We start from the raw sequence: 13600 nt of genomic DNA, 5'->3' as shown, positions 1-13600 counted from the left end.
TCATGGTGCGGTCATAATGTGAGTGTCACAGTGAACTAAAAGTGTAACCACACAGAGCTCTCACTGTGTGTTCATACTTTGTTCACAACATGAGGTCACTGCACAATCACAGTGCACTCATACTGGTCGAAATATGAGGTCACATCACACTCACTGTGTGCTCATACTGTGATCACTGTGAGGTCACTGCGCACTCATTGTGTGCTCATACTGTGATCACTGTGTGCTCATACTGTGGTCACTGTGTGCTCATACTGTGATCACTGTGAGGTCACTGCGCACTCACTGTGTGCTCATACTGTGATCACTGTGTGCTCATACTGTGGTCACTGTGTGCTCATACTGTGATCACTGTGTGCTCATACTGTGGTCACTGTGTGCTCATACTGTGGTCACTGTGTGCTCATACTGTGATCACTGTGTGCTCATACTGTGATCACTGTGTGCTCATACTGTGATCACTGTGTGTTCATAATGTGATCACTGTGTGATCATAATGTGGTCACTGTGCTCATACTGTGATCACTGTGTGATCATAATGTGGTCACTGTGCTCATACTGTGATCACTGTGTGCTCATACTGTGATCACTGTGTGCTCATACTGTGATCACTGTGTGCTCATAATGTGATCACTGTGTGCTCATAATGTGATCACTGTGTGATCATAATGTGGTCACTGTGCTCATACTGTGATCACTGTGTGCTCATACTGTGATCACTGTGTGCTCATACTGTGATCACTGTGTGCTCATAATGTGATCACTGTGTGATCATAATGTGGTCACTGTGCTCATACTGTGATCACTGTGTGATCATAATGTGGTCACTGTGCTCATACTGTGATCACTGTGTGCTCATACTGTGATCACTGTGTGCTCATACCGTGAGATCACCATATAACACCACTATGCAATAATTGTGTTAGTTCACTGTTATCTAAAATTATTCAGTTAACTCAAACTTTTACACCCACATTCTTTATTTCCATCAATAAAAACAATCAAACAAAAAGTCAGCTTTTTCCTTTATTTGGTTTCCTTTTCAGCCTGGTGTTGGCGTTGGACAAAAAAAAATCTACTTGGCGAATACATTCCGCGTCTGGTGTTGTTCTGGTGGTTACTTTTAGCTTCTTCACCTCTATTTCATTTTGTTTGTGAAAAGACCTGACACATTCTAAAAACACAAAGAGCAAGGTGTTAACATTACAATTTCTATAGCAGCATCCAGATGCACAAACCAAAACTTAAACACTTACTTTTCAAACATGTCAGGAGCACAGGTGGCAACACCTTCTTCCCATCTTTCCCCGTTCTGTTATACAGACAGAGAACATTGTCTGACGCTATGCTTTTTAAAGCCTGTCTCACCATCTCACCTATATTGGAGCTGCCGTGAGTATGGATGAGATAGTGTACCTGACAAAAACATACATAATATTGTCATGATTAAAATATACCAGGCTTCAACATTTCTTTTACATGGTATCTGCTGCAAAAAAAAAAAAAAAAAAAAAAAAAAAAATAAAACTGTGGCTTTGTTGTAAAAATAAACGCTAAATTTATATAGTAGTACTAACATAAAGCTCTCGATAATTTTTGTCTTCTTCAAGCCTCTGACAGAAGGCTTCAAACGTTTCAAAGCTGGAGCACTGTTATTGTTTAAAAAGTTCCTCATGGGCATCTTCTTCTGCCCGCTTCATGAGAACAGACTTAACTTTTGCCAAGTCATTCATGATGACAGCTTGTCTCTGTTCCAGCATTTGAATTTGTTGGAGTATCTTAGTATTCAGATCTGAAAAATTGTAAAGTTAGATTGTTATATAGCAAAGGATGTTTTATGTCTGTATAAATAAATAATGTCTAATTGATATATCACATACCAAACAATTTCTCCATGGTGACTTTGCATTTTGTTTCCTTTGGTTCCTTCCCTGTTATCAAAATTACATACATAAGGTCAGTGAAATTGCATTTATCTAAATCAGTTATATTGTTTCTATATTTATTTTTCTACATCAATTAAACCGTTTTTTCCCTGATCGTTTTATCCACAATGCACATGTAGGTGGTTCACTTTAATTGTGGGGACATTTGGTACAATGTAAAAAAAAAAAAACACACACACACACGCACACACACACACACACACACACAGACACACACACACACACACACACACAATAAATTATATTAAATTATAACTCACCTGAAGAAGCAGAGCTTTTGGGATGATCATCCTCATGCATTGCCACATTTCCCTGAAGAGTATCTGTGAGAGTCATGACACAAAATTCTCTTATAAGGTACCTTGTGATGTGTTTGCATGCGTTAAAGGGAATATCTATTGTCTCACCTAAGAATACTGGGTTGGGCTGGCTTGAGTTTAAATAACTGTCATCAGGGCTTTCATTGTTATCATCCAGACAGTCACCTGAACAATGTGAATTAGAATGATCAAATTAGCTTAACCAGATTCAATTTAAGAGAAAAAGTGTTTCATACTCACCAGATGTTTTGACACAGAGCTTTCTGAATAAACTCTTGACTACTTTCAAGAAAAGACATAAGACATTCAAAATCTGCAAATAAAATTATAAAGCTGATTCTGCTAAGTTCCTTAGATAAGTTAAAACACAAGCTTACCATGGTATCTGGGAGTTTTGGCCAGCTGAACATTCTTTGTCTTCAGACCAACTCGCTTCATTGCATTTCTTGACTTCTTTAAATGCACATCATCTGTTTATCACATTAAAATTAGTATGATCACCTAATATTTTGCCATAACAAACCTTGTATACACAATGAATAAACAATGTATACACACCTGGTATCCTGGTTTGCACTGTAATTTCTTTATAAGTCATGTGATGTTGTTGAAGATCATGAAATTCTGAGAGGAAGATATAGAAGTAAGTGGCTTAATGTACATCAATACATGAATGCATGGGTTTTCTAACCGGGGTCAGGGGACCCACAACAGGCCTCCAGAGGGTTGTAAGGGTCTTCATAAAATTCATAAAAAAGATAAATATTAATATATTCAAACATTGTTACAGTCACATTTTTAAGTTCTTGATAGAGACATGTAAGTGTTTATATTTGTTTTTTATCTGTAGTATGGGATTTGTATTTCTTTGTAAAACAGAATTCTTTGTAAAGCTTCTATAAAACTAATAAATTTGAACTAAAAATATTTATCTTCAGGTTTACATGTCCAACATTACTCCTTAGCTAAAGGTTCATCATATATGGTGGGTTTTGGCAATATAAAGTGTAAAAACCTCTGCATAGTAACACATTATACACACCATTAATACATGAATTTATCTTTTGTATATGTGTGTATATGTTTAAATCACCTGAGACATCAGAGCTTGTGGGCTTGGGATCATCCTCATCTTTTTTCCCACTTCTCTGAAGAGTATCTTTAAAGATAGATCATGCAGAAGAAAAATATTTTTTATTAAATAAAAGTTTAGTTAAAAAGTTAAAACACTGTCACACTGAACTTTCTGAATGAGCTGAATATTGACTAATGTTCAAAAGAAGAAAAAAACAAACTAATAAAAAATGGATTGAAAAAACATAAAAGTGCTTTAGCAAGTTCAAAGTTACATCAAAGTTAAAACAGGCTAACCATGGTATATAGGAGGTTTGGGCAGTGGGACATTTCTTGACTTCAGACCAGATTGCTTCACTTCATTTCCTGACTGCTTCAAGTTCATATCATCTGTTTAGTACATACAAATAAAGAATGATCACAGAGTTATGGTTAAATTGTTTTCTGCAAACCAATCATTTCAATATATACAGACCTTCACAGGAAGATGTCTCTGAATTGATGTCACTTTCATCACAGAGCTTATTTTTCCTTTTTCTCTTCTCAGGTAATTCCACACCTGCAGGGTCTGTCATTGAATAAGTAATTGAGTCCTCTGCTGCTGAGACCCCCGTTGTGTAATCTGAGATGTATTGATTTGCTTGATCATAGTCTCCTGTAAGTGGTAAATTTATGTATACTATGTGTATAATGGAAATTCAGTCAACTATTTATTCATCATAGAATATATAAATATATTATGATTAGCAAATTTATAAGACCACCTATCATAATATTGAGAAAAAAATCTTCCAGAAATGTTAAACACTTATGTAAAACTAAAATTGTGATTGTCTTATATTAGGCACAACAACTTGAATTTGTGTTCTTATACCCACATTTCAGCATCACATTCATTTTCAATTCAAATGCACCATTATTGCAATTTCTTACCAAATGATGGTCCAACGATCTTCACAATGTCATAAACCTTCCAGTTAGGGTTTGGTGGAGAATTGTTTTTAATGTTTGAGAGTGATGATGTCCATCGACACTTCAATGTTCCATTGTCATCAAAAATCCAACTGATTGGTACAACAGATGTCTGTCCATCACCGAATAAACAAATTCGATACTGAAAGACGCACGCACACGCACACGCACGCACACACACACACACACACACACACACACTATTCATAGTCTTTGGATCAAAATCAGGATAACATGCAATAAAAAAGGCAAAACCCCTGCCTTACTGACTTACTTGACTAACTAATCAAACTGAATGCATGAGCGGTATAAGCGCTACCGCATTGTATTCATCTTTATCAATCAATGACAAAGGTATCATGATTGCTTTATGTCTCAGTTGAGTGGTGTCAGTATGTAACATTTTAGTGTGATTCCGAAATCCTTTGAATATGCCAATTATTCTGGAGTCACATGGCTTAGTGTACAAAGGTTCCATTCTGCAAAAAACCTCACAAAAAATCTGATTTTCTTGAACTCCATGTATAAGGCAGTAGCTATCATTGGTCATTCTGTAACATTCTTTTGTCTTTAGCGTACCAGAGTTAACATTTGATTTCTTAGAACTTGATATTGCTTGCCTCTCTGCCAATCTGTTAGCTACTTGAATCAGTGGATCACTTGAACCGCGGATAAACCTCTTGATTTGACCCATATTGTTCTCAAACTTGTACGCTGAACAATAGTGTAATGATCTGTTGTAATTTGCAACATCAGTGAGATGTAGCAAGCAATGCACATTATATGAGATGAAACTCATGCTATACAGGCTGCTACCTTTTTCAACAAAATATGTTAACAGCTCATCTGCATAATCACGATGCTCCATTAGGTTTTCACTGTACAAGATGCGCATTCCAATACTAAGTGAAAGGAAGTGAATATACTTCTCCTTATCGAGAACATATTTCAAAATCACTGGTCCAGTATAAAGCAAAAATGTTCGGAATTCAGTTGCTTTCCATTGCTTCAGTTCATCTAACCCCCTGGGTTTCCTATTGAATTCAGGAGGTATGTGATGTCGGACAGCTTGATGAAAATAAGTAATGGTGCTAAGATGTCCAGCTGATAATCTATGGGCCAAAGGTCCTTCTTTCCACAGCATCAACATTCGCTTAGTCACTCCTAGATCTACACAATGCATGGGATCTATTGGGAACTGCCTGATCATATCAATGTCCAGATTCAAAAGAATGCTATCTGTTTTGTGATGTTCAGGATTTGTCTTCTGTCTAAATGACTCATTGGTTCTGAGATTTCCTTTATACAAAAAAAGCATTTTGCTCTCATGAACTCCCTTTACATCACAAAAGTCACAGCCATAGCGGCCATTAAAATGAACTATTCCTTTGATGAGGGCTCGTGCTGGTGCATCACATATGATGTTTTTGAGGACAATTCTCTTCCCTTTAAAGCCTGTTTCCATCAGTTCTTGCAGCTCCTCCATAAAATCCCTCAAAAACTCCAAATCATTTGGTTTCTTTGCTCCAGAAAACAGAGCAACAACAAAATGACTGTTTTTCACTTCATCAATGTTGATGACAGCACACTGAAGTGGCCACATTGTGAGGTTTTTGGACTTGAAAATGGGTAGGCCATCAATATTCAAAGAAATCTCAAAGTGGTCGTATTTTGAAGTGTCTTGCTCAGACAGAGTATGCGTAAGACCTTCCTTTAATCCAAAATATGTGTATTTGCCACCTATCAAAAACAAGATTTTACAGTTCAGTGAAATTTCTGAATAATATTGCCAAATGAGTGCATGGACATTTTCAAAGTTAAAATGTACCTGATTTTTCAGTTATTCTCAAACTGCCAGAACGAGGTGTTTTCAATAGTGTTCGTCCGTCTGCTGGAACATCAATGTCATGTTCCTTCAAAATCTTAAGCAAATGAGTGAGAGAGGTCATGGAGATGTTGAATTTCATTGCCCACTCAGACAGCTTTTTCTCCAGAGACAAAGCTAGCTCTGAGTTACTTTCACTGGTAACATCTATGGAATCATTTAGTCTATCAATTTCATACCATAGCACTTGATCTTGCATATTAATTATGGTATTCTGTTGTGATTCTGAATCATACTGTTCTTGCAAGTCTTCATTTAGATGCTGCTCCACAACATTCAGCATATTTCCTGAGTCGTCTGATGAGTAGTCTGATTCAAGTTCTCTGGAGGAGTGTTCACTATCAGAAGTGTTTTCATTTTTTTCTGAAGAGCCAAAATGATCTTTTTTGATTTTCTACGAGCTTTTTGTTGCTGTCTTTTCAATGCCTTAATTTTTGTTTCCAAATCCTAACAGGCCAAAAAGAACTTCTGTATTAGTAAAACATTATATGAAACACATAAATCGGTAACACTTTAGAATACTGTATCTTACTTACTGCATAACTAATAAGGAATTATTGAAGAACTAATAGATAATTATTTATTAACACTTAAGTCACTACTGTTAACTACTAAGGAAGATGTGTTAACTAATTAGTATGTAATAGAATTGTATGATTGTGTTAAGTTTCAGTTAGTTAATCAATAACTAATGAATTATGTCATAACTCTTGAAGAACTATTATTAATTATCTATTAATTAATGTGCAAGAAAAATAACTAAGAAGTAACTACTAATGAACAGTCATACACAGTGGTTACTACAATAAACCGTTTTATTTTATCAGTGGAGTGGTGGATGAAGTACACAAATCAAGTACTTGAGGAAAAGTACAGATAACCCAATAAAATATTACTCCAGTAAAATGATAAACTATTGGCCTATTCATTTTCAAAATTACCTTAGTAAATATACAAAGGTAATTACTTGAAAAGTAAAACGCACTGATCAATGTTTTTTATTTTATTTTCTAGCCAGTTTTAGTCATTCTTCAGCACTAATAAGAAAGATAAGTGCAGACACTTACTAGGCTATATATTGATCTGCAAATAAGCAAACTTTTTATTTAATTAGCAAAATGTATCATAATAACTTATCTATTTTACAAAGGTTTAGATAATACCGTTAATAATGTGTTTTTTACAGTAAGTTTGATTTGAGTCAGAAGTATGTGGTAATTCTGTATTAATTACTAACGAGTTCCCTATATTCTCACTTTAGAATACTGTTCCAGGTTCCAAGTAATACCTGAAGAATTATCTAATAATTATTTGTTAATTACCAATTAATTTCCTTATATGTTCACTTTAGAATACTGTTTCAGGTTATAAGTAGCCTAATTCCTGGATAATTATTTGATAATTATTTATTAATTACTAATGAGTTCCCTATATTCTCACTTTAGAATACTGTTCCAGGTTCCAAGTAATTCCTGAAGAATTATCTAATAATTATTTGTTAATTATCAATTAATTTCCTTATATGTTCACTTTAGAATACTGTTTCAGGTTATAAGTAGCCTAATTCCTGGATAATTATTTGATAATTATTTATTAATTACTAATGAGTTCCCTATATTCTCACTTTAGAATACTGTTCCAGGTTCCAAGTAATTCCTGAAGAATTATCTAATAATTATTTGTTAATTATCAATTAATTTCCTTATATGTTCACTTTAGAATACTGTTTCAGGTTATAAGTAGCCTAATTCCTGGATAATTATTTGATAATTATTTATTAATTACTAATGAGTTCCCTATATTCTCACTTTAGAATACTGTTCCAGGTTCCAAGTAATTCCTGCAGAATTATTTGATAATTATTTATGAATTACTAATAAGTTCCCTATATTTTCAGTTTCCCTCGGTCATAGCCTCAAACATGAATTTACTCAATGGCATTCTATGCTGAGGAAAACAGACACACACAGTACTGTATATAAAATATAAAAACTAATCTGAGGTTAGTTTTGTATGACTGTTCATTAGTAGTTACTTCTTAGTTATTTTTCTTGAACCTTAATTAGTAGATAATTAGTAGTAGTTCTTCAAGAGTTATGACAGAATTCATTATTTATTGATTAACTAACTGTTACTTAACACAATCATAAAAATATATTACATACTGATTAGTTAACACATCTTCCTTAGTAGTTAACAGTAGTGAAGAAGTAGTTAATGAATAATTACCTATTAGTTCTTCAATAATTAATTATTAGTTATGCAGTAAGTAAGATACAGTATTCTAAAGTGTTACCCATAAATCTTTTACACATTTTTTTTGTTTGAGAGGACAACCTTAGCCACTCTCACTGATTACTGTATTTGATAATTGTTTAAGAAGTCTTCTTTGGACAATTGTTGTGTATCCTAAAGAAAGTGTGTATCCTAAAGCAGGGCCGTGCACAGGGGGGTGGCCCGGTGGCTAGAGCCACTGCCCCTCTGCCCTCATCGACTGAGGTGCCCCTCTTCCCCACCCCCACCCCCACCGCTCCGCTCAAAGCATTCCGCTGATTCCGCTAATCCGCTCCAGGTTTTCCCGCTCGCTCCGCAGCATCACTCACAGTATAGGACAGTTCACGAAAGCTGCCGCATTAACAGGTAGGCTATGCAAGACAGGTTGAATGGGTTGAATTTGCGAAATTAGTCATGAAACACGTAGATCAGCGGCCCATTGGTTCCTTTCTTGATTTACACTGGGCTGGGCCAATCACAACTTTAAACGAGTGAGCGAGCGTGCAGCAGTGTCAGTGTGTATCTGTCAAAATGGTCAGCAAGATGGAGAAGAAACGCAAGGAATGTGCAGAGAAATAGCGTGAAACAATAGAAACAGGCCCTTAAAGCAGACACTGTAAAATGTGTCAAAATATACACTACCATTCAAAAGTGTGGGGTCAGTAAGATTTTTTAATGTTTTTAAAAGAAGTATCTTCTGCTCACAAAGGCTGCATTTATTTGATAAAAAACAAACAGTAATAGTGTGAAATATATACAATTTAAAATGTTTTCTATTTTAATATATTTTAAATAGTAATTTATTCCTGTGATCAAAGCTGAATGTTCAGCATCATTACTCCAGTCTTCAGTGTCACATGATCCTTCAGAAATCACTCTAATATGATGATTTGATGCTCAAGAAAAATTTATCATTATTATCAGTGTTGAAAACAGTTGTGTACAATTTTTTTTTTCAAAATTCTTTGATGAATAGAAAGTTCAAAAGAACAGCATTTATTTAAAATAGAATCTTTTCTAACATTAAACATGTCTTTACTGTAACTAATCAGTTTAAAGGGGGGGTGAAATGCTCATTTTCACTCAATCTCCTGTTAATCTTGAGTACCTATAGAGTAGTATTGCATCCTTCATATCTCCAAATAGTCTTTAGTTTTATTATATTTATAAAAGAAAGATAGGCTGTACCGAGTCTTTCCGGAAAAAAACGAGCGGCTGGAGGCGGGCCGTGTGGGCGAAGCCAGAGCCATAGAGATCCGTCGATCTGGGCTTTGTTTATAAAACATTCATCTTAGCTGTGCTAACGCGCCGAGCTAGTAACACACAGAGACAATAGAAGCAGTTTTACTCACCGAACCTTTATCATTGTGACTGCTCGATCCTTAAGCATTAGACGATCTGCAAATCCGTCGATCTGGGCTTTGTTTATAAAACATTCATCTTAGCTGTGCTAACGCGCCGAGCTAGTAACACACAGAGACAATAGAAGCAGTTTTACTCACCGAACCTTTATCATTGTGACTGCTCGATCCTTAAGCATTAGACGATCTGCAAATCCGTCGATCTGGGCTTTGTTTATAAACAAGCATCGTCGAAATGCAGGGAACAAACAGTCTTACACAACTCCGTTTATGCTCAGGAAAAACAAACTCCATCCACTGGTGCCTTAACGCTGGGTTCTTTGGGAATCTGTGCAGGGTTGTCTTGCCCTGGCAACCAAAAACACACTTCTTTGGTGACATTGACTTCCCAAAAGCTTCCCAAAAGCCGGGCAGGGCGCTTTGATGGCGAACTGCTTTCGCTCTCTTGCTCTGGTCTACGAGTGCGCGCGCGCCCGCGATCTTACCGGAGAAGTGCCTTTAGGACCCGTATAAGGAAATTCCGTTACATATGACGTCACAAATGCCCATACTCGAAAAAAACTTTCCGAAACTTGTGACAAACCGGAAGGACAATTTTTGGCACAGAAATACTCCTTCAAACGTACAATTTAATTTTTGAAACTTTGTCCATGTTTAGCATGGGAATCCAACTCTTTAACAGTGTAAAAAACTCAGTATGCATGAAATAGCATTTCACCCCCCCTTTAACTCATCCTTGATGAATAAAAGTATTGATTTTTTTTTTTTTTTTTTTTCCCAAAAATAAAATTCAAATTCTTACTGACCCCAAACTTTTGAACGGTAGTGTTTAATGTTACAAAAGCTTTAGATTTCAGATAAATGCTGTTCTTTTGAACTTTTTATTCATCAAAGAATCCTGAAATAAAAATGTAAATAACTGTTTTCAACATTGATAATAATCATCATAAATGTTTCTTGAGCATCAAATCATCATATTAGAATGATTTCTGAAGGATCATGTGACACTGAAGACTGGAGTAATGATGCTGAAAATTCAGCTTTGATCACAGGAATAAATTACACTTTACTGTATATTCACATAGAAAACAGCTGTTTTAAATTGGAATAATATTTCAGAATATTACTGTTTTTGTTTGCATTTTTAATCAAATAAATGCAGCCTTGGTGAGCAGAAGAGACTTCTTTTAAAAACATTAAAAATCTTACTGACCCCAAACTTTTTAATGTATGTTTTCTGCCCTTCGTCAGCTCCAGCGGCAGATGAGGATAGTGAGGAGGATCAGGAGAGAGATGAGAAAGTGTAGAGCCTGCGGTAAGCAGAACTACTTTCAAAACACTTAGGCCATGTCATGAGTGTAGGAACCCATAACCCAGTTACAGATTATTTCCACATCTGCATAGTTGACGATTACCGCAATTCACTAGAAATTTAATGAGACGCGTCTGTAAACCATGTTTTCCGCCAAAATAAAAGCTTGATGCAGTTTGCGTCAAAATAAAAGATCATGTGCTTATCTCTTTCAAGTATAGAAATTGGTACAAAACCAATTATGAAAGTTTTCTTTATTGTTTTAGTGCATTTGTTTCACAAAATATGGCTATTACTGTCATTGGATTAATATTATAACTATTATTATGTAGTAGTGTAATGTAAATAGACACTGTTACTAAAAGAGGTTTGAATATTTCTTTGTTTAATTTGCACACTGAATATGGGTTGGAGCTTTTAATTTTTAACTCTCAAAGTGCACCAGATTGATGAATTTAACATTAAAATGCACAAAATTTTCTTAAGGAGAGGCATGCCCCCAAATCCCCCTAGAAGGGCCGAGGTCCACCCACCACAGTTTTACCAAAAATCCTGTGAGAAACACTGGTATTGCTATGCCAATGCAGCTTATAGCTTGTTTTAGGCTTCATCACTGTATTAATAAATGTCAAATTTTTACTTATTTCATCTGTTAACTCTCACTCGTTCCCATACTCACTCATATAGTGGACCAGTCTGGGCCAAAATGCCAGGGCCGATTTTTTTTTTTTTTGCCCCAGTCCAGCCCTGTGTACAACATATCCACATTCTTAGAATTAGCTGCTTGTCTAATCAAATTATTGTACTCTCGATCAGATCTAATACAAATAACTAAATTTTCTGTTGTTGGCACACTTTGTAGTGTGCCAACCCCCCCAAAAAAACAAAATAGTGCCCCTTTTTTTGGTTTAGGCCACTGCCCCTTAAAATATCTGTGCACGGCCCTGTCCTAAAGTACTTTAAACTACACTTTTGTAGATCTACACTTTACATTCTTAATGATGTAGTGTTGCATCTGATGTCTGGGTAAAGTTGCTTGTTATGTTAATAAGAGGATGAATGTCAGTCACTTTGAGTTTTGGTAAATGGGAAGTGACGTTGAAGCTTTTAACATAAAACAGCTACAGTTCCGCAGATAGAAGTTGTTGTTAAAAAACTAGTCATATAGCGTGGTGAAATAAGGCTTTTTATCTTTAATATGAGTGTCTAAGAGTAGGCATACTTCATCTTTTTATCCAAAGAGCAATGATAGTTTACGCTATTCCACCAGTGCAGCATTCTTGCTTACTGTTGTTTTACAGCGCTTGTTAATTATTGAAATATAAGTATAAATAAAAAAATTAATATATTGAAATATAAAGTTAGTAATGTTGTAATGATCTGACATAACAGGCCTAACAATTCACAAATACTGATATGCAAACTAGCTGCAGCTAGCAATTTTGGTGTGATTACTGAAGGTAAAATGGCTGGTGCACATGTAGCATGTGTGAGCAGTACTCTGCTAAAAAAAAAAAAGACCAGACCACATTGCACATCTAAAAGTATGTAAATAGGCCACTCACCATTTCTGCGGTGTAACAATACCATGCACAACTTTTTCTTCTTCTTTACATGTTTTATGGTGGTTGGAAGACCAGCTTAGATGGTGCATTTACCACCACCAACTGGACCGGAGTGTGAAGCATTCACAATGAGCTCACACTTTACACACATGCTGAGGATCACAGTATGAGGATCAGATGAACTCACCTTAAGCTCACGCTTTACACACATGCTGAGGATCACAGTATGAGGATCAGATGAACTCACCTTGAGCTCACGCTTTACACACATGCTGAGGATCACAGTATGAGGATCAGATGAACTCACCTTGAGCTCACGCTTTACACACATGGTGAGGATCACAGTATGAGGATCAGATGAACTCACCTTGAGCTCACGCTTTACACACATGCTGAGGATCACAGTATGAGGATCAGATGAACTCACGTTGAGCTCACGCTTTACACACATGCTGAGGATCACAGTATGAGGATCAGATGAACTCACGTTGAGCTCACGCTTTACACACATGCTGAGGATCACAGTATGAGGATCAGATGAACTCACCTTGAGCTCACGCTTTACACACATGCTGAGGATCAGTATGAGGATCAGATGAACTCACCTTGAGCTCACGCTTTACACACATGCTGAGGATCACAGTATGAGGATCAGATGAACTCACCTTGAGCTCACGCTTTACAAACATGCTGAGGATCACAGTATGAGGATCAGATGAACTCACGTTGAGCTCACGCTTTACACACATGCTGAGGATCACAGTATGAGGATCAGATGAACTCACCTTGAGCTCACGCTTTACACACATGGTGAGGATCACAGTATGAGGATCAGATGAACTCACGTTGAGCTCACGCTTTACACACATGCTGAGGATCACAGTATGAGGA

The 13600-nt window shown here is 36.1% G+C and overlaps 1 protein-coding gene across 1 annotated transcript; it reads right to left on the bottom strand.

Annotated features, from left to right (window-relative positions):
- Positions 1-1013: 1013 nt before the first annotated feature.
- LOC307165950 (uncharacterized protein) lies at positions 1014-12770 on the bottom strand (the record flags this gene model as incomplete). The annotated part of the gene is made up of 13 exons (XM_079884035.1): positions 12710-12770; positions 4274-4454; positions 3816-3995; positions 3638-3730; positions 3360-3425; positions 2825-2890; positions 2644-2736; positions 2354-2431; positions 2207-2269; positions 1881-1931; positions 1716-1792; positions 1257-1416; positions 1014-1174 (listed from the first exon to the last, which is right to left on the bottom strand). Exons 1-13 carry the CDS (start codon positions 12710-12712, stop codon positions 1014-1016), a joined length of 1272 nt encoding a protein of 423 aa, XP_079740161.1. The 5' UTR covers positions 12713-12770.
- Positions 12771-13600: the final 830 nt, after the last annotated feature.

Source organism: Squalius cephalus, assembly GCF_949319135.1.
Source record: "Squalius cephalus genome assembly, chromosome: 10".
NCBI lineage: Eukaryota > Metazoa > Chordata > Actinopteri > Cypriniformes > Leuciscidae > Squalius > Squalius cephalus.
The sequence above is the reverse complement of the archived record's forward strand: the minus strand, read 5'-3'. Positions and strand labels throughout refer to the sequence as shown.